General features: G+C 45.6%; 2 protein-coding genes across 5 annotated transcripts in view; one reads left to right on the top strand and one right to left on the bottom strand.

Annotated features, from left to right (window-relative positions):
- The first annotated feature begins 201 nt into the window (after positions 1 to 201).
- On the top strand, positions 202 to 9,678 carry LOC133972388 (NLR family CARD domain-containing protein 3-like). Of its 4 annotated transcripts, none has more exons than XM_062409837.1 (10): positions 202 to 280; positions 634 to 697; positions 1,799 to 1,933; positions 2,033 to 2,152; positions 2,603 to 2,805; positions 3,037 to 4,834; positions 5,504 to 5,677; positions 6,214 to 6,387; positions 6,767 to 6,940; positions 8,872 to 9,678. In XM_062409837.1, exons 3-10 carry the CDS (start codon positions 1,806 to 1,808, stop codon positions 8,882 to 8,884), a joined length of 2,784 nt encoding a protein of 927 aa, XP_062265821.1. In that variant the 5' UTR covers positions 202 to 280; positions 634 to 697; positions 1,799 to 1,805; the 3' UTR covers positions 8,885 to 9,678. The 4 variants fall into 4 exon arrangements, with proteins under 4 accessions (XP_062265821.1, XP_062265803.1, XP_062265830.1 ...); XM_062409819.1 differs by having other exon boundaries at positions 3,034 to 4,834; XM_062409846.1 differs by lacking the exon at positions 6,214 to 6,387 and having other exon boundaries at positions 3,034 to 4,834.
- Positions 9,679 to 11,287: 1,609 nt separating this feature from the next.
- Positions 11,288 to 26,373, bottom strand: part of matn4 (matrilin 4) — a 23,072-nt gene continuing 7,986 nt past the window's right edge. Inside the window, exons 2-17 of the mRNA XM_062410081.1 lie at positions 23,970 to 24,097; positions 22,610 to 22,785; positions 22,003 to 22,161; positions 21,691 to 21,922; positions 21,282 to 21,404; positions 20,868 to 20,990; positions 20,021 to 20,143; positions 18,235 to 18,357; positions 17,655 to 17,777; positions 17,439 to 17,561; positions 16,870 to 16,967; positions 16,363 to 16,494; positions 15,699 to 15,882; positions 13,920 to 14,072; positions 12,969 to 13,071; positions 11,288 to 12,465 (exon numbers count right to left, since the gene is read on the bottom strand). Of these exons, the coding sequence (XP_062266065.1) occupies positions 12,405 to 12,465; positions 12,969 to 13,071; positions 13,920 to 14,072; positions 15,699 to 15,882; positions 16,363 to 16,494; positions 16,870 to 16,967; positions 17,439 to 17,561; positions 17,655 to 17,777; positions 18,235 to 18,357; positions 20,021 to 20,143; positions 20,868 to 20,990; positions 21,282 to 21,404; positions 21,691 to 21,922; positions 22,003 to 22,161; positions 22,610 to 22,785; positions 23,970 to 24,057 (2,124 nt within the window). The 5' untranslated portion in view covers positions 24,058 to 24,097 and the 3' untranslated portion in view covers positions 11,288 to 12,404. The remainder of the gene's footprint in view (positions 12,466 to 12,968; positions 13,072 to 13,919; positions 14,073 to 15,698; positions 15,883 to 16,362; positions 16,495 to 16,869; positions 16,968 to 17,438; positions 17,562 to 17,654; positions 17,778 to 18,234; positions 18,358 to 20,020; positions 20,144 to 20,867; positions 20,991 to 21,281; positions 21,405 to 21,690; positions 21,923 to 22,002; positions 22,162 to 22,609; positions 22,786 to 23,969; positions 24,098 to 26,373) is intronic.

Here is a 26,373-nt window from a genome sequence, read left to right as displayed (position 1 = left end):
ACGAATCAGACCGATCTCAAGGAAACACGTCTTCATCGAGTTCACATGATGTTACAGGTAATATCAATAATAATAATGAATGTTATATATATATATATTTAATTGTAGAACACACACACACACAAACACACACACACACACACACACACACACACACACAGTCATATGATTTCCAGTAACTGCAGAGAGGAAGTGAAATTCAGCCTCCAGTGAAAGTGAAAGTGTTCAGACTCGTTCTAACTTCAAGGAGCAGACGGAGGAGACGTGAAGTCTGAGGCTGGTGAGTGATCAGCTACATTTATATTATTCATTCATATTATTTTACTCTCAGTGTTTTTCACTGGATCCAGAGACAGATGTGAACAGCAGGTCACTTTTCAGCTCCATTTAAACATCATGATGAATCTCATTGTACGGCTCAGTCCCAGTAGACGCTCCCAGTCAGGACTCAGTGTTAAAGTGAAGATCTGGATTCATGATCCCACACTGTCCATTATAAACTAAATACATGATCCTAAGTTTGTTATCTACATTATAACATCACAATAAAACATGAACTGTGAACTAGTTTATCTTGATGGGTATGAACTGGACATTGAACTGGGTGATTTCAAGAGTGAACTGGTTCAACAGGGAGGAGGAGCCTGAGAACAGGGAGCGGTCAGACTCCATTTTCACCTGCCCTCTGCAGAGCCAGGTACACACACACACACACACACACACACACACACACACCTCATTCTGGTTTTGTGTGAGTTTTAAAGTCAATATAAAGTTGAAGATCTTGTGTTTGACCTTCATTTGGGCACAAAGCCATAGAACTGAGTGGAGATACAGAGTGCTGCTTCAAGCTGTGACTGATGTGCTCTCAGTGTTACTGTCTATAAAGTTCTGTGATTCAAATCCAGCCTTTATGACGTGAGCATGATTCTAGATGTTGAGTTTCTTCTCTTAGTGACCGGGGGTTGAAGGACACATGAACTTTTACAAGCTTGTATTAATTCACTTTAATGTAGTTGATTGGTTTGAGTGGAGATCAGGAAATGCTCAAGTTGCAAAAAAACTTTTTTATTCAACGTTTGTTTTTGGCTCTGCAGGTTTATTGGTGGATTTACAAATGACATGAACCAATATTACATGAAAGGGAACTTTATTATTGTTCTTGTACAATAGCACACCTCTTGCATACTTTGAGACATCAATTCTTTTACTTTAATTTCTACGTACTTAATTCAAACGGCTGCAACTGGCTGAATAATCGAGTGGTTGATTGAAACTTGCATCCAAACTACTTGAGGCCTCCTGAGGTCACATGTCTCACTCCTACAGACACAGAGTTCAGTCCTTATCACACTCAATGGAAGTGGGTGACTGACAGCTGGAGAAATAATGATCAATATGTACTTACAAGGTAATATTCATATTTATGACTATATACTAAAGTCAAAGCCTTTGTTAAAAACATTGTGCTGCAGTAGCAGAACTCTGCAGAACATTGTTGAGCTGAGAAGATAAAGATTGAACAGATGCTGTAAATATGAATTCATATTAATGTGAATATTGTGCATTGAACAGATAAAGTTGTATAACTAAATTTCTTTGTGTATATTTATACATTCAGCCTTTAACAGAAATGACAAAATATATAAATATGAGTATGACCCTCCTAAGTGGGTCTTTGGAAGATATCTGGGTGGTGTGTGTGTATGTGTGTGTGTGTGTGTGTTTTTGAGTGTGTGTGTGTTTCTTAAACAGACACACTTGTTTTCCTTTGAGCTCACAGTGTTTCTCCTCTCAGACTGAAGATGAGTGTTCAAGAAGAGGAAGAGGACAGAGCAGAGTCTCCAGGGTTCAGCTGTGTGTCTCTGAAGAGTGACTGGTCTATGAAACCTCCTCCAGTCTTCAGTAATGAACCTGGACCCTCACACACAGAGTAAGAGACCTGCTGCAAACATGTGAAGCTCCAAACTGAATCCTCACAGAATGAACCAGTGAATGATGTGTTCTGAATAAAACATGTTTGTGTTTGCAGAGGTCAGGACCACAGACTGAGAGCAGAGTCTCCAGGGTCCAGCTGTCTGTCTCTGAAGAGTGACCGGTCCATGATGAATCCTCTAAACTTCAGTAATGAACCTGGACCCTCACACACAGAGTAAGAGACTGTTTCTACTGGGACCTGCTCTGAAGAGGATCTAGTTTCCTCTAGTGTGGCCCCTGCATTAGGACACAGCTTCATTGAAGTTGGTGACTAATCTCTCAGAATCACTCAAAGAGCTCAGACCTCCACCAAGAACCAACACGCTCCTTATGAAACCACTTTGAAATCCACTAGAGACTCATTTTGATTTGGATCTGCACCAAATTCCACACACTGGTAAACATCAGTCCTCTGAACATGTCTGTGAAAGAGGACCCCCCCCCCCCCGATCTGGTTCACAGACCACAACCTTCCACCAAGTTTACTGGTAATCTGTTGTTTTTTATAATCCCACTAACGAACCAACCAACACACAAACATACTGGGTGAACACAAAACCTCCTTGACAGAAGTGATGACAACCTTTGACTGTGACATGTGAGTTATCAGGACATGTCTTCACAGGGAGAGGAAGAGGAGTCATGTTTCTGAGGAGGAGCAGTCGTCCTGCTGTGCTTCGTGTCAGGACGTCCTGAAGGATCCAGTCTCCACCAGCTGTGGACACTGGTTCTGCAGACAGTGCATCACCTCATACTGGGACCAGTCTGGTTCTTCAGGAGACTCCTCCTGTCCCCAGTGTGGAAAAAGATCCAGAAGAGGAGCTGGAGGTCAGACAGCCGGTCAGAGCAGCACTGTACATGTGTCTGCTGATGTCTTCACTTCTGACATCAGCACATGTGGTTTTATTTTGTTCCTTCATACAGCATCAACATTTAACATCGTTAGAAAAGCACAAAGTTAAAAAGCTTTTATTTTCTGTAGTTTTTCTGTATCTGATGAAAACAATCAGCAGATTCTCAGATTCTCTGTCTCTCACATTGTTTCTTGTCTTTCAGCAGATCGTGGTCTGCAGGAGGTTTCAGATGAACATAAGCTCAGTGTGAGGAGGAGATGTGAACATGTGACTGAAGGAAGTGATGAAACAGGAAGTAGAACCCTCCTCAACAGGATCTACACTGAGCTCTACATCACAGAGGGACAGAGTGAAGTGGTTAATACTCAACATGAGGTGAGGCAGCTTGAGACGGCTTCCAAGAAGAAGATCCTCCACGACACTCCCATCAAGGTCCACGACATCTTTAAAGCCTCCACTGACCAGCAGAGCAGCATCAGAGTCGTCCTGACCAACGGAGTCGCTGGCGTTGGAAAAACCTTCTCGGTGCAGAAGTTCACTCTGGACTGGGCAGAGGGTTTAGAGAACCAGGATGTGGGTCTGCTGGCTGTGCTTTCGTTCAGGGAGCTGAACCTGGTGAAGGACCAGCAGCACAGTCTTCTCACGCTGCTCCATGTTTTCAATCCAGAGTTACAGAAGATCACGGCAGAGACGCTCGCTGTCTGTAAACCTTTGTTCATCTTTGACGGCCTGGATGAAAGCAGACCTTCTCTGGACTTCAACCACAGGGAGCTTGTGTCTGAGGTCACACAGAGGTCATCAGTCAACGTGCTGCTGACAAACCTCATCCGGGGGAATCTGCTTCCCTCGGCTCTCGTCTGGATAACCTCCAGACCTGCGGCGGCCAATCAGATCCCTCCTGCGTGTGTTGACAGGGTCACAGAAGTACGAGGCTTCACTGAGGCCCAGAAGGAGGAGTACTTCAGGAGGAGATTCAGTGATGAAGAGCTGTGCAGCAGAATCATCTCACACATCAAGACGTCCAGGAGCCTCCACATCATGTGTCAAATCCCAGTCTTCTGCTGGATCAGTGCTACAGTTCTGGAGCACATGTTGACCACAGACCAGAGAGGAGAGCTGCCCAAGACCCTGACTGACCTGTACTCACACTTCCTGCTGGTTCAGACAAAGAGGAAGAACAACAAGTACGGTGAGGGACATGAGACGACTCCACAGCAGCTGACGGAGGCTGACAGGGACGTTCTCCTGAAGCTGGGGAGGCTGGCACTGAAACATCTGGAGGAAGGAAACATCATGTTCTACCAAGAAGACCTGGAGCAGTGTGGTCTTAATGTCCCTGAGGCCTCGGTGTACTCAGGAGTTTGTACTGAGATCTTCAGAAGAGAGTGTGTGATCTTCCAGAAATCAGTCTACTGCTTTGTTCATCTGAGCGTTCAGGAGTTTCTGGCTGCAGTCTACATGTTCCACTGTTACACCGAGAGGAACACAGAAGAACTCAACAAGTTCTTGAGAATGCGTAAGAAAACAGACAGTACCTTCTCCCTGGATGACCTCCTGAAGAGAACCATGAAGAAATCCCTCACCAGTACAAATGGTCATCTGGACCTGTTTGTTCGCTTCCTTCACGGCCTCAGTCTGGAGTCCAACCAGAGAGTCTTAGGAGGCCTGCTGGGTCGGACAGGGAACAATCCAGAGATCATCCAGAGAGTCATCAACAACCTGAAGGAGATGAAGAGTTACAACATTTCTCCTGACAGAAGCATCAACATCTTCCACTGTCTGACTGAGATGAACGACCACTCAGTTCATCAGCAGATGAAAGAGTTCCTGACGTCAGAGAACAGATCAAAGGAGAAACTCTCTGGCATCCACTGCTCAGCTCTGGCCTACATGCTGCAGATGTCAGAGGAGGTTCTGGATGAGTTGGACCTGAAGAAGTTCAACACATCAATCCAGGGTCGACGGAGACTGATCCCAGCTGTGAGGAACTGCAGGAAGGCTCGGTGAGTCCAGACATGATCAATAACATGTTCAATCAGTGGAGATGAGTTGTTCTTCAAATACACTCAGTGTGTGTGATGAAGTCATTATTATCATTATTGTATATACTGTGTATATATATATTTATATATATAAATATATATATGATCAAACAGCACAGAGTGAGGAGACGATCACTGAATCAGTGTTTGGATGAGAATCACTGACGGTTCCTTTAAACTGAAGAAGCAGGAAATATAGTTTCTTCTTCTTTCTGGTCAAACCAGAGTTCCCACTCTGCGTTTGTCCTCCACCACCAACCAGTGCAGTGTCCGTCCCTCCAGGTTCCTGACATGTTGACTTCACAATAATATTAGGTCACTGTGACCTTTGACCTTTGACCACTGAAAATGTGAAGAAATCCACTGAAGACAGACTTGAGATATCATGTTCAAGAGGCCATGAACATGTTAAGTGACCTTGACCTTTGACCTCTGACCTTTGACCACTTGAATCTAATGAGTTCCTCTGTTAGTCTGAATGAACGCTTGAACCAAATCTGAAAGGATTCTCTTGAGGAGTTTTTAACAAAGAGGGGATTTACCAGGGTGAGGGTCACATGATCACGTTTTGTATGAATGTTGTGTTTTCTGATTTAATTCTCACAGATTTGATATTTTCTTTAATTACAGACTCTGTGGTTGTCGACTCTCAGAGACTCACTATGAAGTCGTGGCCTCAGCTCTGAAGTCAGACCCCTCACATCTGAGAGAACTGGATCTGAGGAACAACGAGCTGCAGGATTCAGAAGTGAAGCTGCTGTGTTCTGGACTGGAGAGTCCAAACTGTCGACTGGAGACTCTGAGGTCCTTAAATCCTTCTTCACTTTTCAGACTTTCCTTCTTATTGGGTCATTATTTATTTAAATTGTCTCAGTTCTGCTCTGCTCACTGTCCCTCAGTCATCTGTCACTCACCCAGCCTGTCAGTCACGTCCACCTCATCAACTCCATTCACCTGCACTCACCTGCTCCTGATCACTAAGAAAGTGTCAGTAAATAACATGTGGACTGAGGCCGAGCACTCGTCCTCCTCAGGTTTTCAAAATAAGACACATTCTTATTGAAACACGGTGGACAGTTGATAAGTATAGAAACAAACAGGAAGTGACATCAGGAGCCATCCCTACTTTAAACAGTGTTTAATTACACAAACCTGCTCAGTGACCAACACACAGAGAAGAAGCTGATGAATGAAACAATGGTCCAACATGTCTGATCTGATATTTATCTTCAGGTCACAGACTGGACTGAGGTCAGCAGCATGTTGAGAGTCTGTGTTGACATGATGAAGATCCACAACAACAGGAGGACACATTCTAATATTCATATTTATTTATCCAGGTTGAAAAACTGCAGACTGACAGAGATCAGCTGTTCTTCTCTGGCTTCAGCTCTGAGGTCAAACCCCTCTCATCTGAGAGAACTGGATCTGAGCTGGAACAACCTGCAGGACTCAGCAGTGAAGGAGCTGTGTGGTTTTCTACAGAGTCCAACCTGTCGACTGGAGACTCTGAGGTCAGTTCACTGACTGACTTTTGTAGATCTCATATCTATAAAACAGCAGTTATTCACAATTTATCTAATTTAATCCTAATTTAACATAATTCCTCTTCATACATAACTTGAATCCATTCACTAATTAATCTGTGACATTTTAAATATTCAGCTACTTGTTAAAACACTGAGTTTAGTTCTGGATTTCCTAAACTGATCTGCAGGACAGAGACCAGGTCCAAATAATCTATTTGTTCTGAATCAGGACTCGTTTTTAGTCAACATGTCTGATTTCATATTTATCTTCCATGTTATGAGTCTGTGCTGACATGAATATGTGTCTGTTATTTTCACACATGAACTCAGTTTAATTTACAGTTAAGTTTTATTCTTTATCCAGGTTGGAGAGCTGCAGTCTGTCAGAGATCAGCTGTTCTTCTCTGGCTTCAGCTCTGAGGTCAAACCCCTCTCATCTGAGAGAACTGGATCTGAGACTAAACAACCTGCAGGACTCAGCAGTGAAGGAGCTGATTGATCTACAGCAGAGTCCAACCTGTCGACTGGAGACTCTGAGGTCAGTAGATGGTTGGAGTCAGTCCACGCTGCTTTCATCAGTATGTTACTAAACACAGTCAGTATCACAGATCCAGGGTCTGTGCTACCAAGCAGGATTTGTGGTTATCAGGCTCATGTGTTTCTATTGAGTAGTGATGTCAGAGGTGTCCACCACAGTGTGTGTCCTCAGAGACAGTGAGACAGTTTGTGTCCTCAGAGTCAGTGAGACAGTTTGTGTCTTCTTGTCTTCCACTCGTCTTGTTAGTCCACTCGTCCAACTTCAGGTTTAGTTTTTTCAGTTCTACGAAGCTCGTCCACTTCTTAACCAGCTCAATCACCATGGTAACTTCTGATGAACGGCTGACCTGCTCCAGGTTAAGTTGGAGATCAACCCGTATAGAAGCTCCGCCCACTGACCACAGTGACTCTACACTGTTGGTGCACACTGTCCTTAAAGGGACGGATAAGAGAAGTTTAAATCAACGTCTGGTTGGTTCAGTTGATCTCTAACTCACCCAGAACATCTCAATGTCTCCAGACTCATCCTGTCCCCAAAACACCAGATGACCTCAGTCAGCTTCCTGGAGACAGGTCCATGTGCGTGTCCTCAGAGACAGTGAGACAGTGTGTGTCCTCAGAGTCAGTGTGTGTCCTAAGCGTCAGTGAGACGGTGTGTGTCCTAACAGACAGTGAGACAGTGTGTGTCCTCAGAGACAGTGTGTGTCCTCAGAGTCAGTGAGACAGTGTGTGTCTTCTTGTCTTCCACTCGTCTTGTTAGTAAACAACAGATTCAGGTCTCGTGGCCTCAAGTTATTTATCTCATTCCCACACGTTATTATGTGGTGGTCACGTAATATATTTTTACCAGATGCCACCAGGGGGCGCTGTAACTTACACATTGACATGATCCAGATGTTTTACCAGCTGTTCCTCCTGCATTTAGCAGCTGTGACTGAGTTTCTTTTATTCTGGATCAGGTGTTTGTTCTCCTCTGATTTTTATTATAGAACAGTTTGATCCTGGTTGTGAAATATGAGGCTCTGCTGTCAGTCAAACTGTCCATGTCTGTGATTGGTCACACACTGTAAACCCCGCCTCTTTCATGTGCACGCTCAGATCTCGATGAGGAAAACCTGAGTTAACTTAACGAGTTGATAACCAGCGTCATGTGACCTCTTAGCCTGACTGTGTCTGTCAGGTTCAGTTGAGCTGATCTCAGAAAGATCTCCTGGACATGTTGAAGTGTCTTCATAGTTCAGGCCTCAGTGTTTCCTCAGTGAAGCTGTGAGAGGACAATGAGGACAGAAGTCAGGATTGGACAGAGACACAGAGAGACAGCAGTCGGCCAATCAGACGAGCCACAAGCTGCTTGGGATCACGTGACTGAGTTGACGTGAAGACGACAGTTGTTGTTGTTTTCATGTGAACAGGAAGTGAAGCTGGACCACAGCTGACAGCCTCACACGATGGACAGAGACGGTGTCGTCTTCATCTGATCTGAGACAGTTTGTCCTCTCACTTCATCAGTGAAGAACTGATCAGGTGGATCTTTGTCACAGCTCTGAGGTCAGTGGGACTGAAGCCTCTCCTCATCACATGGTAACCAGGAGCTCTTTATACAGAGCAGAACCTCTGCTGAGGTCCATCTGTCTCCTCTGGTCCCAGTTTGTCAGAAGCAGATGTTCATCAACACACAGTGAAACATGGCTTCACCTGTAACAGCAGTAAATCCACCTCTCAGGTGTCCACTCTGCACTTTGACATGCAGAGGACACACACTGAGCTCTTAGCGTGTTCATTCCAACACGTGAACATGAAGCAGAGAGGAAGCTGCTCCACCTCTGAACAGGACTGAAGTCCCTGCTGCTCTTTCTACTGGATGAGCTGCATCACTGACTCACAGCTGATGAAGTGAGTCTCTGTGACACTGATGTCTCCTTCTCTCAACAGGTGGTGGCCTTAGTGAAGCTGAGTGTGAAGAGGACAGTGTGTGTGGACGGAGGCTGAGCTGTGTCCTGAGGATCCAGAGGCTGAAGCAGCAGCAGCTTGTGTGTAGTCTCCAATCTACACAACCCCTAATCTGCATGTGTTTGTGAGATGAAGCCGGAGCACCTGGAGAAAACACGGGGAGAACATGCAGACTCCACACAGGAAGACCCCATCTGAACCGGATTCAAACCAGCAACCTTCCTGCCCCGATGTGTTTATTCATATGAAGAATGTGTTTATTGAAATGACACAACACAAGCAGAATATTTAAACCCTCTATAAAGAGTCACATACAGTGTGTTTAAGTTTGTCTTTATTATTGTCCACCTTTGTCCCTCAGTGTGTCTCCATGTGTGTAGAACCACATTCTGTGTATATGTTTGTTTATGATCTTAAAGTTCCTGGATTCACGTCACAAATTGATTTAGTTCAACACAAAGTTCAACACATTGAAATCACTTTGAGTTTAAAATCAGAGTTTTGTCTTTGACACAAAAGATCAAAACTCTGGACTTAAAAATGGGACGTTTTGATTTCTGCATCAGGTGCAGAGCGGTGGTGGCTTTTCTACTTTTGACCCACAGGTGGCGCTGCAGTATAACAGCAGCACATCCCAGTCAAAGCCTTTATATTCAGTCTATGAGTCAAACACATGGATCATTTCCTCTGTGACAAACCAGATGTAACGAGAAGAAAAACATCTCAGAGAGAAAAGTTCTGTTTCTACTTGTCTCTGCTTTAATGCTCAATAAACATCCTTCCACCGACTTCACTGGAATCATGACTCAGCTTTTCTTTCCTCTTCAAACCAACTGGTGGAAACATCTCGTCCTTGGTGCAGGTAAAAGAACAAAATCACCAGTTTGACATAATGGAAACCAGCAGAAGAAAAGTGAATGAGACATTTACAGTATGAAGAAGAGTCGATGAAGAGCAGAGCATCTTTAAGTCTCTGAGGAAACTGTTTCATAAACATTTTACCATATTTAATAGAAAACTGACCCGAGGACGTTTTATACAAACGTAGATGAAGATTCTTGTTGTACGTTCTCGACCACCACCTCAGAACAACCACCAGGGGGAGACTGTAGCAGCCTCTGGGAACAGCTGCATGCTGGGAAATAATTGATGATGGGAGGTTCACAGCAGAGACAAGGGACAGAAAGTGTCTGAGAGATGATGTCCTGAAGACAGTGGCTCCTCCTTCATCTCCTCACTCCAGCATTGAGCTTTGACTGTGTCTGAGGTCATAGGTTCTTCCCCACCTTCATGTGTCATGTCCCATAAAATGTATAATCATATTCATATTCCTGTTTACATGCTATGACATTACGTCTTCTACTTGTTTACGCTCAGACTCATGTGTCCTCATCGGTTTGTAACTGTTGTCTGTTGATGTCACAAAATGCTGTGACAAGTCCAACAGGAGTTAAAACGTGATTAAGTCGTCACGTAACGAGACAAAGGACAGAAGACAAAACACACGTCCACATTCTGAGTTTGACCTTATTCAGGTTAAGTGATCAGAACATGCTGTTTACTTGTCAGTGTCTTATTCAGACTCATGTCTTCATCTGGTTAATATCAGACTGTTGGTTCCTGTGAACATGTCGAGTGCCTTGCCCAAGGAGCCGGAGTTGAACCACCAACCTCCAGGTTAATAGATGACAGGCCTCAGTCTCTTGGGAGGGAGTTTTCAATTGTTGTCTTGAAACTACTGGAAGTGTGTGTAGTTTGATACAGACAGTATTTCATACTGAGAGCAGGCAACAAGGAAATGTCATAAGGCCTTAAAAAGGTGGAATCTATAAACCCTGTGGGGGGGGGGGGGGGGACACAGCTCTGAAAGATTTCACTCTTTTAATGTCGTCTGTGCTTTATTACAATGATTCACCAGAAAAATATCAAAAAGTAAAGTTACTAGAAAATATACAAAAACATAACAGGTGTTCAAATATAAAGGAGAATACGTTTATGGTCGTCTTTGTTTTATTCAACAATGTAAGAGTTAAAAAATCTACTTTTGTCATATGAATTAATTATTAATGAATTAACACGAACGCTTCCCAATAACTGACTGATTTCAGTTCATTATTCCACAAACATGTGGAGACTGTTGTTGGATGAAATGTAGAAAGTGCAGAGTGAAGAAAAGAATGATTTTACGTAAGAAAGGTCGTTTATTCAGAGTAAAATACTGATTATAATAATATGAACACCTCAATCAACACCAGACCACAGCTCCAGTGAAACTTTACACTTCCCTTTGTTTCAACACTTCTCACTACGAAGCCCGACAGGAGTTAAAAATGACTTTTCTACCTGGAAAACAAAAAACCATGACGTATGAAAAATGGGAGTGGTAACAACCCCCCCCCCCCCCCCCCCCCGACTTCTTTAATCACTAGTCTACTGTTGGTAAAAAAAATGCTATAAATACATCATATTTAACAAAGCGTAGAAAACAGATCAAGTATAAATAGGGAACTAACAGAAACAGATGGAGGGTTGGTGACTGTTGAAAACTGCTGCTCATGGTTTTCTCTTTATGTTTATTTCTAATATCTACATCGATTACATCCAGTTCACAAAGACTCCAACACGTCTATGCTCCTGTTTGTATCTGATGATGTACGAGTAGATGTCTGGAGGATTTCTCTGATTGTTGGATGACACATGGAAACTGTAGTTTGTCACAAATATGCATTTAAATCAACACTATGCAACTTTTCCACCTGAAAGCAGCAGCTTGGTGAAAGTGAGTCTGATGTGTGAGTGTGAACAAGAGAAAGTTTCCTCCTTCTCTCCCTGAGCCTCTGTTCTCTGTGACTCTGCTGAGTGGGTTCCATCTCCTGAGAGAACAACTGACTGAGAGTCACAGACACAACCAGCTGCAGCTGAAGAGTGAAGCTGAACTGAGATCAGTTACAAACACTCTGAAGTTATTAACAACCAGAGTTTATCTCCAAGATTCAGCAGGAAACTGTGAAACATGAAGATTTGTTATAGCTGCAGCTCTTCAGGTTCAGGAAGCAGAGGATCATGGGTAATATTTCAGTTCAGTGAGTGGGACTCGTGTCTTCGCTCGAACACAGACCCAAACAGAGTCAATCACCTCATGTGGCCGCAGGGGGCGCTGTTGGTCAATAAAAGTTGCACAGTGTTGTTAATATTCATCTATTTTATACAAACGTTTATTTTGAATCGTAGATTGTTGTCGCTGTTGTCTTTTAAAGGCAATAAGTAAACAAATGATTTATTTTTTACATCTTTACCAGAGAAGTGAATCCTAATCACAAGCTGTCAGATAAATGTGGTCCTCATCAAGGTGAAGATCAGCAGATCTACTGAAGGCCCCCAAGGCTTCGTGGAAACACTGGATGGTCCATTGATTAGAAGGGATTTCTGATTCCTGCTCTAAAGGATCTCTCCAGGATGTGCCCTCCTCTTCCTCCTCTTCCTCACTCCTTCCTTCTTCCTCTGTGGCGTCCTGGTCACTTCCTGGTGAGAAGCTGGTTCTCCAGCTGCTCCAGACGAGCAGTCATCCCAGCCAGTGGGCAGTTGATTAAGGAATAACAAACACACACATGAGTAGTTTCTGAACATCTCACAGATATTTGTCTCTTTACAAATTCAGACGTGTTGATTTTCAGCAGCAGAATAATTCACACTCATCTCTGACATCGAGTCAAAGAAACATCATCTAACTGGTTTATATGGATCCAGTTCCTGACACGTTCGATACCAGTTGGATGAATTTCACTGTTTCCTGATTTGTACTCATCTCCATTGAATCTGTTTTTCAATGGACAGTGTAAAACATTAATATCTGGTGTTTCTCTTCTTCCTTCTGAACGAGCACCACTCAGGTGCCTCCATGTCCTGAGCTTCTCCTTCACACATCCTTCACTCTGATGGAGCAGCTGCTGGGGACAACAGGCAGCGTTTTGAAAACATCACATGAGAAGATTCTTTTAGTTTCACATGGTCACAAACCTCAGTTTACTGTCTAACATCAGAGCAGCTGTTTGTTTCCAGATGTGTTTGAAAGGATATGTTTCTGTGTGAGCTGCTCCAGGCTGCTCATGGTGGCCTGCTGGAACTCCACCAGACTCTCACAGGCACACGGGTCCTTCACCTCGATCTCCCCCTGACTCTCCTCTGCACACACACGTCAGCACCATCATCCACATGGACGCACATGTCACCGTGTGCTCACCGCTTCTAGTTTCACTTCATGATGCCATCGTGAGTCACTTCAACTGTTTGACCTTCACTTCACCACATCTGTCTCTGTGCTGCAGTGATTGGTCACTGATCAGGAAACACTGCTGCAGTTTAAACTTGTGTTTCAGGAGTAAATCATGATTTAGCCTGAATGTTCCTGGGACCAACTGAAAAGTTCAATACTTGAAAACAAAGTTAAAAACGTCTGAGTTGCTCTTCTCTTGTTTCCATGTGGAATAAGGTTCATCTATGGAGATATAGTTATTCTCCAAACTGTCATGTCGCATCTTTGGCCAGTAGATGGAGCCAAACGACAAGATATTAATTTACCCTGCCGGCATTATCTTCTTCTTCTCTGGGAATGGTTTCACGTTTAAATTTTTAAAAAGAGGATTTCGTTTTTACAATGTGTGAGTAAAATATACAGAATGAAAAGTTGAGCTGATCCATTCAGACTTTTGCCAAATTAAGACGTTGAAAAATGTTGAATATCAAAAAAGAAAATGTCCTCATTGTCAAACTCACAAAGAAATGTAATTGAGATTTGATATTTGACAGTTTAACAAATAACTTCTTACTCACAGATACAACCAAATATACAGGGCTAGAATAAAGAAGTAAAACATAAAAATAATTGCACTTCTTTTCTAAAGTGTTAATTTTATCAAATAAAACATTTGATTATTGGCCAACAGATAATACATGTATGCTGTTGTGTGTTGTGTTTGTCGTGTGGCTCCTGCACATTGTGAAGACGCAGCGTCCTCAGTGGAGGATTGTACCTGGACAGACGTTCAGCTTGAGGTTCTCAGCGATGGTGCTGATGGCCGTGAAGTCGCTGGTGTAATAGAAATGTTTCTCCACGGGTTCGGACGCGATCTCACGAAGCTCCTCCTCCACAGCTTTCCCCACGCCCACAGCGTACATGGTGATGCCTGCGGACGTGCACACAGAGACCGTTCATCTGCAGCCACTCATCAACTGACAGGTCCGCAGAACAGACCGTTCATCTGCAGCCACTCATCAACTGACAGGTCCACAGAACAGACCGTTCATCTGCAGCCACTCATCAACTGACAGGTCCAGAGAACAGACCGTTCATCTGCAGCCACTCATCAACTGACAGGTCCACAGAACAGACCATTCATCTGCAGCCACTCATCAACTGACAGGTCCAGAGAACAGACCGTTCATCTGCAGCCACTCAGCAACTGACAGGTCCAGAGAACAGACCGTTCATCTGCAGCCACTCATCAACTGACAGGTCCAGAGAACAGATCGTTCATCTGCAGCCACTCATCAACTGACAGGTCCAGAGAACAGACCGTTCATCTGCAGCCACTCATCAACTGACAGGTCCAGAGAACAGACCGTTCATCTGCAGCCACTCATCAACTGACAGGTCCAGAGAACAGACCGTTCATCTGCAGCCACTCATCAACTGACAGGTCCAGAGAACAGACCGTTCATCTGCAGCCACTCATCAACTGACAGGTCCAGAGAACAGACCGTTCATCTGCAGCCACTCATCAACTGACAGGTCCAGAGAACAGACCGTTCATCTGCAGCCACTCATCAACTGACAGGTCCAGAGAACAGACCGTTCATCTGCAGCCACTCATCAACTGACAGGTCCAGAGAACAGACCGTTCATCTGCAGCCACTCATCAACTGACAGGTCCAGAGAACAGACCGTTCATCTGCAGCCACTCATCAACTGACAGGTCCAGAGAACAGACCGTTCATCTGCAGCCACTCATCAACTGACAGGTCCAGAGAACAGACCGTTCATCTGCAGCCACTCATCAACTGACAGGTCCAGAGAACAGACCGTTCATCTGCAGCCACTCATCAACTGACAGGTCCAGAGAACAGACCGTTCATCTGCAGCCACTCATCAACTGACAGGTCCACAGAACAGACCATTCATCTGCAGCCACTCATCAACTGACAGGTCCAGAGAACAGACCGTTCATCTGCAGCCACTCATCAACTGACAGGTCCAGAGAACAGACCGTTCATCTGCAGCCACTCATCAACTGACAGGTCCAGAGAACAGACCGTTCATCTGCAGCCACTCATCAACTGACAGGTCCAGAGAACAGACCGTTCATCTGCAGCCACTCATCAACTGACAGGTCCAGAGAACAGACCGTTCATCTGCAGCCACTCATCAACTGACAGGTCCAGAGAACAGACCGTTCATCTGCAGCCACTCATCAACTGACAGGTCCAGAGAACAGACCGTTCATCTGCAGCCACTCATCAACTGACAGGTCCAGAGAACAGACCGTTCATCTGCAGCCACTCATCAACTGACAGGTCCACAGAACAGACCATTCATCTGCAGCCACTCATCAACTGACAGGTCCAGAGAACAGACCGTTCATCTGCAGCCACTCATCAACTGACAGGTCCAGAGAACAGACCGTTCATCTGCAGCCACTCATCAACTGACAGGTCCAGAGAACAGACCGTTCATCTGCAGCCACTCATCAACTGACAGGTCCAGAGAACAGACCGTAGATCTGGCGTGGACCCTCTCACCGCTCGAGTCTTACCGGCTTCTTTGGGCATCTTGGCGAACTCGGTGATGTCGTCCTGGGAGCGTCCGTCTGTGAAGACCAGTCCGATGCGGGGGATGTTGCGGCTGGCGGGACGAGCGCCCTCGGCCTCGGAGAAACTGTTCTCCAGCATGTGCTTCAGGGCCAGACCCGTCATCGTCCCTTTCTCCATGTACTCAACCTACACAGACACAGAGATGAGTGGACAGGTTCTTGTTAGTCTCAACCCACCGGGACGTCCCCCGCTGGTTTGTGAGCCGCCATTTTCAAGAGTTTGGCGTTTTGTCCAGCGCCATCTTGGTTTTTGTGAAACCTGAAGGAACCATATTTGGGGGGAGCAGGGGGCGGAGCTCCAGGTCCACACTGGCTCCTCCCTCTGGACCTGCAGTCTACAGGTCTATGACTCTAACTGAAGTCTGGGACGTCCTGAGCAGAAGGTTCTCTTTGTCTTCACCTGTTGGCGGCTCGTGAAATAAAATGTAGTGTGGACTGAGAGTTGTGTTAAAACTTTGATCTGAACTGTGTAATGATAATTCAAATGATCACACTGTCTTCACGTGGCTCCAGAATGAAAGGTGGTTCTCAGGAGGCTTTTTAATACTTTCTCCACACGGAGTCTGACATGAAAACATTAAAGTGAAGATAACAAACACAGGTTCACCTTCATCACTGCAGCTTTGATCTCCTCAGCAGAGTGGTACATGTTGAGAGGAAACTCTGTCCTGACCCGGCTGGAGTACTGGACCAGACCCACTCTGGTGCCGTGAGTGGACACGTCCAGGGAGTCCACAACCTGAGACACAGGAGGAGGAGGAGGAGGAGGAGGAGGAGGAAGAAGAGGAGCAGGAAGAAGAGGAGGAGGAGGAGGAGGTGAGGGATATTCACCTGACACACACACACACACACACTGTCCTGCAGGCAGTGGCTGGTGGCTCTAATCTAAGTGAACAGAAGGAGACACTGGAGACGGAGACAGAGGACACCTCCATGTTGCTCCTCTGGAGACAGAACTTGGTGAATACAGGTGGAAGTTTGTTGCTGAACTCTCAGGTTACATCCACTTCCTGTCAGTCACAGTTCCACCTCGTCATCGCTCCAACAAAACAAAGTGTGTAACACACGATGATGTCATCACACTGCTCATTGTCAACATGAAGAAGAACCGAACCTGGTTGACGAACTTTTTGACCAGCTCAAAGTTCTGAGGGCGGACGCTCTTGGAGCCGTCGATCAGAAGCACCAGGTCGATGTTGGCCGACTTGCAGGCTGAAGGAGAGAGAGACGGAGACTTTGCTTCAGCTCCAGGGAAACTTGAAGGAAACACTTTATTATATTATGAGAAAAAGTCCTGACGTCTGTTAAAATGAGGAAAATGAACGACCATAATACTCCATCATAGAAAAGCCTCTGTTACAAACATGCTGCTGCCATCCAGCCTGATGGCTCCAGAGTTTGTAGAAGATACTAAATGTTGAGATGAGTAAACTGTCATCCAACTTAATTCTGTTGGTAACTTTCAGGCCTGATGTCAACTTCCATTCTATCAAGCTCTACTTGTTAACTTCTTTTGGTGGCATGTGTAGTTTGTAATGTGTGTGTGTGTGTGTGGTGGGTCTTTCCCAGTGATCAGTGTCCCTGCATCTGTCTCCTGCAGTGGTCCCCCCCCCCCCCCCCCCGGGCTGGGACAGACTCCATCCCTCCCTCATGCTGCAGGTGATGGAGACGGAGTGGACTCACTGCCGCAGCTCTTGCCGTCCTCCTGCAGCAGCTGCTCCTCTGGACACACACAGTAGAAGGATCCAGGAGTACTGACACACTGGTGCTCACAGCCGTGCTCCACGCTGCTGCACAGGTCCATGTCTGCACACACACAGTTCCACAACACAAAGTTACACCTGCACAGACACACACCATGTACACACTCAGGAGTATTGTGTTACTGTGTGCACTGACTTGTGCAGGTCTTCTTGTCCTTGTTGAGTTTGAATCCTTTGTTGCAGTCGCAGGTGAAGGTGCCGGGTGCACTAATGCAGATCTGTTCACAGTCGTGTTTCCCCTCAGCACACAGGTCAATGGCTAAATGACACACACACACACACACACACACACACACACACACACACACACACAGTTTGTTATTTGCTGTTGTAATTACTTGTTAAAGGTTCTTGTTTGTAGTGAAAGTCGAACTGAAATGTGTGTTTTTGTTTGTTTCTGTGTCTTCAAGCATTAACTGCAACGACCAAAACAATATAAACATATAATAAATATATTGAGTTCATTTTAAAGTTAATTCACTAAAACAAACAAAGAAAGGACTCATCTGATGACCAGAGACTCAGCTGCACTTTAACTGATCTGTTTCTTAGAAGTTAAAACACAAAGTCACTGAGTCGTTTACCAGCTGAGCTCAACATCACTTCTCTTCCACTTGAGAAGAAGGATACAGGGGGAAGAGTGAGTCATGTGACCGAGTGTGTGTTTGTTGGTCTGTGTGTAGACATGTGTGCATGTGTGTGAGGGTCTGACTGACGTGTGCAGGTCTTCTTGTCCTCGTTGAGTGTGTGTCCTTCTCTGCAGTCACAGCTGAAGACGCCCGGGGCGCTGACACAGATCTGTTCACAGTCGTGTTTCCCCTCAGCGCACAGGTCAATGGCTAAATGACACACACACACAGACACACACACACACAGACACACACACAATGAGTTAATGTGAGTGTGTGTGTGTATGTTGTCCATTTTACACTTTGATCACAGCCTGTCCACTTCTCATTAATGCTTTTGTACGTGAATCGAAGTGAATGGAACTAAAATAATTATTTACACCTGCTTCCAAACAAGTGGAAGTTTTTCCTATATCAGAACCCTCTCTCTTTCTATAGTGACAATTTAAATTTTTCTTTAAACATTGCCTCCGTTTTGACCCAAAAATTAGATTTGGGTTTTTAGATTAAAGTTTTCTAAATAAGGCTGAAAAAGAAATGATGAAGGCCAAATATTAAAACCTGACAAATATCTGTGAAATGATTAACTGTTCATCTCTCCTGTGTCTCATTCATAACCTCTGAATGATCCTTTTGAATCAATGTAAGATGAAACCAGCGGACCCAGTAGGAAGGCCACAGTCCATTCTCCAGGAGGCTTCACACAGTGGTGCTGTGGTATTTGTGTTAAATGGACGACACGGTTACATGTTGTGTTGCTGCTGCTTTGAAGGTTCATATGGCTTCATTTCCACAGGTTGTAAATCCTCCTCATCTCTTTTCTGTAAGGAAGATGTTAAACTGCAGCTGTTGCTGTGAAGCTGAGGCTGAGGCGTCATGAATGTGTGCAGACATGTTGGCTGCGTGTGTGTTCTCATGCACACAACATGCGTGTTTGTGGGGACAGGCTGCAGACGTGAGAGAGTGAGGCTGTGGACATGCTCTTGATGTGCGGAGCCGGAGGAAGAGAGATCACCAACATGTTCCTGAACTGGTGGAAATGGCAGATTGAGTCGTGAACTGGTGGAAATGGCAGATTGAGTCGTGAACTGGTGGAAATGGCTGATTGAGTCGTGAACTGGTGGAAATGGCAGATTGAGTCGACACACAACAAAGTCAAAGGTTCATCTTCAAGTGAAGTGAGAGAAGCAGGCGGTGACGCGTCGTGGTTTCATGTCACGAGGGTCATTTCCTGTGAACGCACAACGAGCATGTTGGATTTGGACCCACACTGTTGTGTTGAACCTCGTGCACGGCTGTGAGTTCCCTGTGCACACACTGACTGACGGTTAACAGCCAATGACTTTGTAAACAAGACGGCTCCCAGATGTGAAGCCAAAGCATCTGGATCGCCCCCTGGTGTCTGGCTGCAGTACAGGTCATAAATGCCTCCTCCTCCATGTTCGCAGATGGGACATGGACCAAACTAAAAACATCAGAGTAGACGTCAGATGTTTGTAAAGATGTTTCTGTCACTTCAGGTTCTTATCACACTGATGTTTGCTCAAGTGTTTCTGATCAGTAGGTTTCCTGATTGGTCGAGAGCTTGTATCCGAGTATCTCTAGTTTTCGTACAGAGGGAGGAAGTGGAAACACTTTCTAATCACATTCCCACAAAGCTTCAGTGAGCATAGAACTGAGCAGGTAGATCTTCCTCCATCACATCGGCAGTAGATCTTTGAATGAGCTGGTATCTCATCCCACAGAGTTCAGCCTCAGTGGTTGTGTTTGGTGGATTCTACACATTCAGATCTGACCCTCGTCTCCATGAGACCGTTGTGTCCTCACCTGCCTTCACTAGCGCTCTGTGATGTCTGGTGCTTGCTCTACTCACCCTGGCAGGTCTTGCCGTCGTCCAGCAGCCTGTAGCCCTCGTGACAGCGGCAGTGATAGCCGTTGAGCACACTCACACACTCGTGATCACAACTGTGGTTCCCAAACGAACAGAAGTCGATCACTGAGGGGAGGAAAGCAGCGGGGGAGTAAGCAGCAGAGCGAACAGCGGCACGACAAAGTGTGTGAATTTGTGTCTATGCTCCTGTTTCTCTCACAACTGATCTCCCCCCCGACAAGTCACTGAATTAAACTCTGTCTGGCTCCATGAGGATGTGACAGCACGTCAGATCATCCAGGTTTTCACACTGATTCTTTCATTGTGAGAAGGAACATAGCACAAACTCCCACTCAGCTTCATGAAGCAGCAGAGAAACCAGCAGCTTGAGAAGATCAGAATCTGTTTCAGCATGAGTGAACATGACGTGAACACAGAGAGTTTGACAAGCGCTGTTGTGTACCTCCGACAGGACGGGTGTGTTTGTGTATCTGTTTGCTTGTCGCCAGGAAAATACTAAACTGAGTGGGAACCAGTCTCGGTGCAGAAGAAACCAGTTCATCATGGGGCCTGTCCAGGAACTTTCACTTTCCTCAATGTGTGAGATAATTCAACATTCTGGTCGAGTCTTGATAATAAGAAACAACAAATTTATTGTGTTAAAATGTGTGAGTGTGGAATAATACAGATTATAAGAGCTGGGCCGATATACAGGATCGTCTGTGGCTCATACAATGTTGAGTCTTTATCCACTTTAAATATTATTAAATGTATTTCAGCGTCTACATGTGTGTCTGTGCTTTCTGCCTTTGTTTTTGTGTGTGTGTGTGTGTGTGTGTGTGTGACTCACTTGAGCAGGTCCTCTTGTCGTCGTTCAGTGTGAATCCTTTGTTGCAGTCGCAGGTGAAGGAACCAGGGGAGCTGATGCAGATCTGTTCACAGTTGTGTTTCCCCTCAGCGCACAGGTCGATGGCTGAAACACACACACACACACACACACACACACACACACACACAAACACAAAAACACACACACATACACGTTGAGAGGATAATTATCATTAAATGTGCGTTAAATAAACGCCTGTCTACAAACCAATCAGAGTCAAGTATAGGTAGACTCCGCCCACGTCGGTGATGACGACAGGAAGTACGTATGTCAGGAAAAATTCTTTAGTCCCTAAATTACAACATGAAACTAAAACTAACAAAACTGTGTACATTTGTTTGTGTGTGTGTGTGTGTGTGTGTGTGTGTGTCTCACCTGCACACGTCTTCCCGTCGGCCTTCAGTGTGTACCCAGGCAGACACACACAGTGGTAGGAGCCTGGTGAACTCTCACAGACGTGTTCACAGCCGTGATCTGACTCCAGACACAGATCAACACCTGCAGCAGAGACCAGGAGCTCAGATCCAGGATCAGAGGGAAATCATACGTCCCCCCTGGTTTATATGAACTCTAACCCCAACTTCATGTGTGTACTTATCAGGAAGTCCTCATCTCATAGGTTCAAAGTGTTTCATGAGCTCTACCCTCATTAGAGTTCAATGTGCTATTTGAAACTGAAGGTCGATGGTGTTACTCCAGTAAAGTGAACATCACACTCACACTCAACTTAAAGTTTGTTCTCTTCAATCGATGGAGATGTTGTTTCATTTCCCTGCAGTCTTACCACAGAGCTTGTCCTGGAACTGGAGTCCGAACTGGTGGATCAGGTCGAAGGACTCCACCAGGAAGACGTGGTCCTCAAACGGCGGGGACGCCATGGCCCTCAGTGATGTCATGTCGGCCCTGGCCACGCCCACAGCGTAGATCTCGATGCCTTTCTCTCTGGCCTCCGCCGCCACCTCGGCCACGCGGTCCTGAGGACGTCCATCGGTCACGATCACGACCACGTTGGGGACCTGAGGGGGAGAGAACCTCCGGGTCAGAGCTCAGCTGAGTTCAACTCACAGATAACTGAAGACATGGAGCCGATCGGTACCTTGGGCCTGTCCCCCTCCTCCGCGATGAAGGCTGCGTTCATCACGTACTTGATGGCGAGCCCCGTCATGGTGCCTTGAGCGAGGGGAACGATGTCATTGATGTTCTTCACCATCGTGTCCAGCTTGATGTGCGTCTTCAGGGAGAACTCACTGCGGACCTGCAGACCAGAGGTGAGAGTCCACAGACGGAATGACAGACCACTCGAATTGACCAATATCACGTAATAAAGAGAAATGACAGAAAAACAAAGTGGTTTGAAGATTCCTCTGACATCAAACGGACCTTTTGTAAGAAAACAGCGTCTTAAAAAGTCCAGAAACTCAATAATCTGAGTTTTCTACTTCACTTTACCTTCATTTACAGGGAAGTGCAAGTAATTCTGAGTCTGATAGTCCTTCATATCTGTCGTACGTAAAAAAGTTTTAAGAAATGTAACGTAATGAAACTTTTAGAAACCCTGGAAAAGTATTTTTGTAACCGGTCATTTTTTAATCAGCTCTAAACAAAAACTGTAAAATCCAAGAAGAAGAAGAAGAAGCAGCAGAGGATGACCTCTGTGTATCTGAACATGATGAAGATGAGGATGCTGTGTGCATCTTCCTCACCTGGCTGGAGTACTGAACCACGCCCACTCTGGTGGCGTTGGGTCCGATGTCCAGCGTGTCCAGGATGTCGATCATGAACTTCCTCATGGTCTCGAACTCGTGGGGCCTGACGCTGCGCGAGCTGTCGATGAGGAAAACCAGATCCACTGGACCGGACTGACACTTCTGATCAGGACCTGAGATCGAGACCAGTCAAATCAGAAGAGGAGCTGGAGAGGGATTCTATCAGTCAACCTTCTACATATCACTGAACAGGAAACTATCAAAGAACCCAGTCATATCATCTAGGTTTGAGTCATAAAGGCTCTGTGTAGTCTGTGTGTGTGTGTGTGTGTGTGTGTGTGTGTGTGTGTGTGTGTGTGTGTGTGTGTGTGTGTGTGTGTGTGTGTGTGTGTGTGTGTGTGTGTGTGTGTGTGTGTGCAGACGGCCTTCTCGCCCACCGGTGTATGTTTCTCATGATTTATCACCTGGACCTCTTGTGACTTCACATTTCACCTGTTTTTGTGATTAATTTTTCTCGAGTGGTGAAACATCATCTCGGTTCAAACAGTCGTGACTGAGCTGTGACTCCTTCTGAAGCTCGAGCTGAGTCTGTGTTTGTGGAGATGGAAAAGAATCGTCTGGTTTCCTCAGTAAGTCACGAGAGAAGCAGCCTGTGGGATTGTTGTGGGTTCCATCTCTAGTTTCAAACACATGAGCAACGGAGGGTTTTTAACATTTTAATAAATGTGTGTGCTTCAGTGTCTGGAGGCTTAAATCAAGTCAAATAAAAACATCTGAAATATGGTTCACGTTCTAAACTGTGTCCTCCTCCTCCTCCTCCTCCTCCTCCTCCTCCTCCTCCTCCTCCTCCTCCTCCTCCTCCTCCTCCTCCTCCTCCTCAGCAGCAGAAGCTTTCACAACTCGAGCTGCGATCGTTACGTCTCCACGATGTCAACAGACTGTGGTTGACAGGTTGTCCGTCTGTCCAGTTTCTATAAACACGATGTTTTTGAATTTCTAACTAACTCAGAGGTCAAAGGTCGAGGTCGCGGCGGCCTCACCATTGTCTCCTCTGTTTCCAAAGCTCCTTATTCCAGAAGCTTCTACTTCCTGCTGTGGTCGAATCGTCAAAGTCTCATTCTCTGTTCACAATATATTTAAATTAATTCTCATTTGTTTCTCTCAAAGTTTTTCTGATTTAAATAAGTTAGATTTTGTTTCTCTTGCACAATGTTTTCACAACTTAAACCATTTGAATAAATCCGATCTCCTTTGTACAAGTATTTCCCAGTTTGCCACTTGAGTTAAGAAGGAGGCGATAGAAAGACTTTCCTTTGTCCCCAGAGGTTTGACCTTTTGACCCTGTGGACAGACTGACCTGTCTTCGGTCGGGCGGCGGCGAGGACGAGCAGGTTCAACAGAACGAATCCACACGAAGCTCCGAGCTGCTTCATCTTCATCTTCATCTGGACGGTCACAGCTGGAATCCACTGGATCTGGAATAATCTGGAGGACAAGAGGTGGCAGGTGAGAGGACGCTGCTGAAGTGTCCTCGAGCAAGACATTATGCATGACTGATTTGCTCTTATTTGGTGACAAGTCATAAATATCAGTCCCTTAAACTGTGTGTGTGTGTGTGTGTGTGTGTGAGCTCTACCAGCTCTATCAGCTCCATCAGCTCTATCAGATCTGTGAGCTCCATCAGCTCTATCAGCTCCATCAGCAGTATCAGATCTACCAGCTCTATCAGCTCCATCAGCTCTATCAGCTCTGTGAGCTCCATCAGCTCTATCAGCTCCATCAGCAGTATCAGATCTATCAGCTCTATCAGCTCTACCAGCTCTGTCAGCTCTGTGAGCTCCATCAGCAGTATCAGATCTATCAGCTCTATCAGCTCCATCAGCTCTATCAGCTCTGTCAGCTCTATCAGCTCCATCAGCAGTATCAGATCTATCAGCTCTATCAGCTCCATCAGCTCTATCAGCTCTACCAGCTCTATCAGCTCCATCAACTCCATCAACTCTATCAGCTCTGTGAGCTCCATCAGCTCTATCAGATCTGTGAGCTCCATCAGCTCCATCAGCTCTATCAGCTCCATCAGCTCCATCAGCTCCATCAGCCCAACAGCTATATCAGCTCCATCAGCTCTACTAGCTCCATCAGCTCTACCAGCTCTACCAGCTCTACTAGCTCCATCAGCTCTACCAGCTCCATCAGCTCTGTGAGCTTCATCAGCTCTGTGAGTTCCATCAGCTCTACCAGCTCCATCAGCTCTACCAGCTCCATCAGCTCCATCAGCTCCATCAGCTCCATCAGCTCCATCAGCTCAATAAGCTCCATCAGCTCCACAGGCAGCAGCAGCAGTCGCTCTGGGACAATGCTCGTGTCTGGGAGGTGTTTACGTTCAGGATGAATCCGTCTGCAGAGCCTTCAGGTTTGTCTCTGTCTCTCTGGCTCAGGTCCGATTGCTGAGTCATCAGACGTCGCTGAGGACAAAGACTCTTTTCTCTGCGTCTCTGTTCGTCTCGTTGTCTCTTCGTGGCCCCCCCTCCCTCCCTCCCTCCCTCACTCCCTCACTCCCTTCTCTTCGCCTACTTTCGTCTCTCTCACGTGTTTTTTTCAGGAGCATCTCCGAGGTCAACGGAGCTCCAGCCAAACATTTGGAGAACATTATTCACGCTCTACGTTTTCAGGTAGTGACCTGAATGTGTCTCATTCCACACAGGTCATAGGAAGAGTCTCATGTTGAGTCTTATTCCTGATGAATGTTATGATCACCGACCTCAAAGTTTGGCTCCTTTCAATCCAGCAAAAAGGGATTTTTTACACAATGTTCTTTTCAGCAAGTGTGTGTGTGTGTGTGTGTGTGTGTGTGTGTGTGTGTGTGTGTGTGCGTGTATTAAATGCATGAGACTGTATAGGGGTTCCTAATAAAGTGCCCACTGAGTGTATAGTGCCAAAGTGTGTGTGTGTGTGTGTGTGTGTGTGTGGGACAAAGCCTCCTCAGTATAACTCTCTGTACACACATACACACACACAAACGCACACACACACACACACACACACACACACACACACACACACTGGCCCCCGACAGACGTTCTATAATTATCCACAAAGAGCGTCATTGAGCTCAGGCCTGATGTTTTGTCCTGAAGCGTTTCATTGAGGCTGCTTCAGCTCTCCAGTGTTGTTCTGAGCTCGGTCGTTAAATATAGAAATTAAAATCTTATTTCCTCCAATTAACTCTTCAAACAAACAAACACCAGGTCAGGTCTCCTGTCACCCCCCCGGGGGAACAGCTGAGATCCACTTCCTTTATTCAACAGTCAAACAATATGGTTTGAAATCACAGCTTCATTAACGGAATTCTTTCTTGAGTCTAATCCTAAAGAAAATGTGCTTAAACATTAAACTGGGGATCGAACCAGCAACCGCTCGGATGTCAGGGAGCCTCTCGATGCCACATGCTGCAGCGTGGACCCCCCCCCCACACACACACACACACACACCACTCGTTAGAGAGGAGTCATAGAGCTGCAGCGGATGTTGACGTTGGCCTGAACGTGAGATCACTACAACCAATGAAACAGCGGCTGCTTCTCGTGATCCTAGATCCAGGAAAACAAACCTCTACGACTTCCTCCAGTTTCACTCAACTCAAAATCTGCTGGTTTTTTACTTTCCAGCTGCTTCACAATAATCAGAAGTTTAAAGTTTATTACATTCAATATCAAGACCATTTTGTTAGTGATGCCAAAGTGTCTCTATCGACCCCTTGT

This window comes from Platichthys flesus, chromosome 2 (genome assembly GCF_949316205.1).
Source record: "Platichthys flesus chromosome 2, fPlaFle2.1, whole genome shotgun sequence".
NCBI lineage: Eukaryota > Metazoa > Chordata > Actinopteri > Pleuronectiformes > Pleuronectidae > Platichthys > Platichthys flesus.
Note: the sequence above shows the minus strand (reverse complement) of the source record. Positions and strands in the feature narration are given on the sequence as shown.

Excerpts from the sequence above, each read along its gene's own strand:
- LOC133972388 (XM_062409819.1), top strand. The coding sequence starts at position 1,806 with ATGAGTGTTCAAGAAGAGGAAGAGGACAGAGCAGAGTCTCCAGGGTTC. Across the intron at positions 2,806-3,033 it reads ATCCAGAAGAGGAGCTGGAG|CAGATCGTGGTCTGCAGGAG; the intron begins GTCAGACAGCCG and ends CTTGTCTTTCAG. Across the intron at positions 4,835-5,503 it reads AGGAACTGCAGGAAGGCTCG|ACTCTGTGGTTGTCGACTCT; the intron begins GTGAGTCCAGAC and ends CTTTAATTACAG.